A 5,318-nucleotide genomic window follows, 5' to 3' on the forward strand; every position below is an offset into this window, starting at 1 on the left:
GCTCCCCCCTCTCAGCAGTTACTCAGCAACTCGGCTCCCCCCTCTCAGCAGTTACTCAGCAACTCAGCTCCCCCCTCTCAGCAGTTTCTCAGCAACTTAGCCCCCTTCCTAGTAGCGACTCAGCAGCTCAGCTCCCCCTGCTCCCCTCTACCAGCACCTTAGATCTACTTCCCCTGCAGTTGCTCAGCCGCTCCTCCTCCTTTCAATCAGCCCGCTGCCTTCTAGCCTCCTAATGTACACAGAGGGCAGGTCAGGGCTGGGAGGGAGGGAGGGAGGAGCATGGGGATCTGAGCTGCTGAGTAGACAACAAATGGCTGCAAAAAGGCTGCAGGAGATCAGCAACACTGAGATGCAACAAAGTCTAAAAAAATTGTTATCTCTTAAAATCTAATTTTATTTCAGAAAGTGTCCCTTGTTTCTGACACACGGAGCGCGGTGAGGGCGGACATCTCCTCGAAGACACACATAGAGGTCAGTGACTTCAATACAAGTCCCCGGAGCTTCCCAATGAAGAATTCTGATGCGGAGATTTGGGGTTTTCGATTCGTCTTTCCCTACAAAGTATCCGTCACCCGCGAGATACAGACGTGTATTCATTCTGGTAATACCATGAACACTATTTTCGGCTCAGGAATTCTAATAAATATCTGAACCTTCACGCTGTTCCAGTGCCGGGAACATCCACAGAGGGGATACAAGAGGAAATAACAACGTTTAGGTTGCCGGGATACCAATCTTCTAATGTTACAATGTATCTACTATACTTCCCATTCCCGCCTCCATTGACTCCAGTACAACGCTCTTCAATAGAGGAGCCATTTGTAGCGTATGCCTGGCTCCTCAGGGGCGGTTCCCTCAGTCAGTCGCTGAGTGAGTCCCATTGCGATCACTTTAGGGATGCAGCAGCTGGGGGAGGGGAGGAGAGATATCAAAGCAGCATACAAGCCAACTGTCCCGGATTCTCCGGAGAGTCCCGCCAGTACGGGGAATGCATTGTAGTGCACTGCATTTGCAAAAATGGCGCATCCCCGCTGCTGTGAAAATCCCCCTGTTCCTGCCGGGTCACCAGGGGTCAGTGTGCCTGTGGACCTCCTCTGATCACTTGTGTGGATGATCATCTCCCTGTACACACCATGTGGGCCGTGTTGTCTGTACACAGTTAGATATAGTGTGCTGGCTAATACACTTCCCCCAGCCTGCTGCACAGGCCTCTTAAGAGCCAGCACAGGCCACCTGAGACCCTGCACAGGCCACCTTAGCGCCCACACAGCCCACCTTAGTGCCCACGCAGCCATCCTGAGACGCCACACACCCCACCTGAGATGCCACACAGCCGCCTCAGAAGCTGCAAAGCCCACCTGAGATGCTGCACAGCCCACCTGAGATGCTGCACAGCCCACCTGAGAGCCTGCACAGCCCACCTGAGACGCTACACAACCTCCTGAGATGCTGCACAGCCCAACTGAGAGCCAACACAGTCCACCTGAGATGCTGCACAGCCCACCTGAGAGCCCACACAGCCCACCTGAGATGCTGCACAGCCCATCTGAGAGTCCAGACAGTCCACCTGAGACCCAGCACAACATAGACCCTGCACAGCCCACCTTAGCGCCCACACCGCCCTCCTGAGACGCTGCACAGCCACCTGAGATGCCACACAGTCCACCTGAGAGCCCGCACAGCCCACCGGAGTGATCTGTCACTTTGACTGTTTTGTATCATTTTATTTGGTGTGAAAAAAATAAATAAATAGGCTCAGGAGGGGCGATTTTCTGAAACATGCACAGATGAAACCCTGCAACCCCCCGAACTCCGACATTTCTGCCCTGCTCCACCTTGACTGCTGAGAATGATAGATGCAGCAGCAATAGGTCACATTTTTGTTCTTGGGTTCAGATTAAAGGGGAACACGATCAGACAAAAATTGTTACATCGTCAGGTTACTAGAGACCATTGAGTTCAACCTAACTTGTTTTTAAAGGTATATGACCTGTCACAAGTATAGAGCCAGTGTGGTAAGCAGTTCTGAGAGGCGTCATTGATCTGGGTCGGAGGCCTGTGCCTTTAAAACACAAGTTAGCAATGGCTCCACCCACATTGTTGTTAAGCTATGCTCCCTTTAAGGACCCAAACATGGAGGAATCAGAACCATGCTGACACAACCAGAAACAGGTTTACAGGAACAGAATCAGAACCATGAGGGCAAAACCAGAAACAGATTCACAGGGACAGAATCAGAACCATCCTGACACTACCAGAAACAGGATCACAGGGACAGGATCAGAACCATCCTGACACAACCAGAAACAGGTTCGGAGGAACAGTACCAGAATCATGAGGACACAACCAGAAACAGGTTCACAGGGACAGAATCAGAGCCATCCTGACACAACCAGAAACAGGTTCACCGGGACAGATTCAGAACCATGAGGACACAGCCAGAAACAGGTTCAAAGGGACAGAATCAGAACCATCCTGACACAACCAGAAACAGGTTCAAAGGGACAGAATCAGAACCATGAGGACACAACCAGAAACAGGTTCACAAGAACATAATCAGAACCATGAGGACACAACCAGAAACAGGTTCACAAGAACATAATCAGAACCATCCTAAAAGAACCATAAACAGGTTCACAGGGAAATAATCAGAACCATCCTGACACAGCCAGATACAGGTTCACCGGGACAGGATCAGAACCACACTGACATAGCCAGAAACAGGTTCACATGAACAGAATCAGAACCATGAGGACGTAGCCAGAAGCAGGTTTACAGGGACATAATCAGAACAATCCTGACACAACCAGAAACAGGTTCACAGGGACAGAATCAGAACCATCCTGACACAACCAGAAACAGGTTCACAGGGACATAATCAGAACCATCCTGACACAACCAGAAACAGATTCACAGGGACATAATCAGAACCATCCAGACACAACCAGAAACAGATTCACAGGGACAGAATCAGAACCATCCAGACACAACCAGAAACAGATTCACAGGGACAGAATCAGAACCATCCAGACACAACCAGAAACAGATTCACAGGGACATAATCAGAACCATCCAGACACAACCAGAAACAGATTCACAAGGACAGAATCAGAACCATCCAGACACAACCAGAAACAGGTTCACAGGGACAGAATCAGAACCATCCTGACACAAACAGAAACAGGTTCACAGGGACAGAATCAGAACCATCCTGACACAACCAGAAACAGGTTCACAGGGACAGAATCAGAACCATCCTGACACAACCAGAAACAGGTTCAAAGGGACAGAATCAGAACCATCCTGACAGAACCAGAAACACTTTCACATGGACAGAACCAGAACCATCCAGACACAACCAGAAACAGTTTCACAGGGACAGAATCAGAACCATCCTGACACAACCAGAAGCAGGTTCACAGGGACAGATTCAGAACCATGAGGACACAGCCAGAAACAGATTCACAGGGACAGATTCAGAACCATGAGGACACAACGAGAAACAGGTTCACAGGGACAGAATCAGAACCATCCTGACACAACCAGAAGCAGGTTCACAGGGACAGATTCAGAACCATCCTGACACAACCAGAAGCAGGTTCACAGGGACAGATTCAGAACCATCCTGACACAACCAGAAGCAGGTTCACAGGGACAGATTCAGAACCATCCTGACACAACCAGAAGCAGGTTCACAGGGACAGATTCAGAACCATCCTGACACAACCAGAAGCAGGTTCACAGGGACAGATTCAGAACCATCCTGACACAACCAGAAGCAGGTTCACAGGGACAGATTCAGAACCATCCTGACACAACCAGAAGCAGGTTCACAGGGACAGATTCAGAACCATCCTGACACAACCAGAAGCAGGTTCACAGGGACAGATTCAGAACCATCCTGACACAACCAGAAGCAGGTTCACAGGGACAGATTCAGAACCATCCTGACACAACCAGAAGCAGGTTCACAGGGACAGATTCAGAACCATCCTGACACAACCAGAAGCAGGTTCACAGGGACAGATTCAGAACCATCCTGACACAACCAGAAGCAGGTTCACAGGGACAGATTCAGAACCATCCTGACACAACCAGAAACAGGTTCACAGGGACAGAATCAGAACCATTCTGACACAACCAGAAACAGGTTCACAAGGACAGAATCAGAACCACACTGACACAAACAGAAACAGGTTCACAGGGACAGAATCAGAACCACCCTGACACAAACAGAAACAGGTTCACAGGGACAGAATCAGAACCATCCTGACAGAAACAGGTTCACAGGGACAGAATCAGAACCATCCAGACACAACCAGAAACAGGTTCACAGGGACAGAATCAGAACCACCCTGACACAACCAGAAGCAGGTTAACAGAACCATGAGGACATAACCAGAAATGGACCCCTCCAGCTGACAGCCCTAGGGGTCCCAGCACCCACCTGACCCATCGCTAGTATAAAAGGGCCCCTTAGTCCCAGAGGGCCCCTGTGCAGCTACTCAGCCTGCCCCAATGGAAAGTCCAGGCAGCCATCCACAGTGTATCGCAACAAGCAAAACCGCCACATCCCCCACATAATGGATACTTCAAGAGGCTGCGCTCCGCCATGCGATGCCATCAATGCGGAGTGGCCCTTTAATCCCCCGTCTGACCACACCAACGTAATGCAATACAGAGAACGCGGCAGATGCCGTACAGACCTTGCCTCCTTCCTGAATCCACGACCCCAGGTCCTTGCTAGGCGCCTTCTGCTGGGGGGTCATCTTCACCCCCGGGCATGACACCCCCACATCCAGGAGGGAAGGGTCCCGGTCTGGGCTCCTCTAAGTCATTGCACATGCAGCAGGGATCGCATTGACTTCTGTGTGCCTTGTCCTCTAAGCTGGGGGAATGCAGAGCGAGTGCTCCACCTCACAGGCTGACTAAATAAGGACATTCATATAGTAGGCAGAGCCGCTTCTGTCTCATAACAGCTCCAATCTCCCGTCTCAGCTGGAAGCAGACAGCGGGCTACAGCATACCAAGGCTGGGATCACACCCAACGCCAGCTGGGCAGCACGCACCTCTCCGGCTATGGGGATGGAATGACTTAAAGGGCATGTACACCCCAACAGTCAACTTCCCTCCATTGCTCCCTTCTGGGCTGTTAAATATCCCACTGAAAGTGTTTTGTTCAATAAGTGCAAAAAATATAAACCCCGGTGACCCTGCCAGAAATTCAGTGAGCTGATAACTTGCTAATCAGGTCCAAGTTCTCCCTGTGGGCTAACTAGGGAGGGTGTTTTGTAGTCCTAACAGACCCCTGAAGAAGG

General features: G+C 50.5%; 1 protein-coding gene across 1 annotated transcript in view; it reads right to left on the minus strand.

The window, feature by feature from the left end:
- The window catches only part of LOC108793339 (rho GTPase-activating protein 20-like), a 47,700-nt gene extending 42,929 nt beyond the window's left edge, over positions 1 to 4,771 (minus strand). The window contains exon 1 of the mRNA XM_018564253.1: positions 4,707 to 4,771. Coding sequence (XP_018419755.1) covers positions 4,707 to 4,769 — 63 coding nt within the window. The 5' untranslated portion in view covers positions 4,770 to 4,771. The remainder of the gene's footprint in view (positions 1 to 4,706) is intronic.
- Positions 4,772 to 5,318: the final 547 nt, after the last annotated feature.

This window comes from Nanorana parkeri, unplaced genomic scaffold (genome assembly GCF_000935625.1).
Source record: "Nanorana parkeri isolate BGI_ZX_2015 unplaced genomic scaffold, ASM93562v1 scaffold740, whole genome shotgun sequence".
Lineage (NCBI taxonomy): Eukaryota > Metazoa > Chordata > Amphibia > Anura > Dicroglossidae > Nanorana > Nanorana parkeri.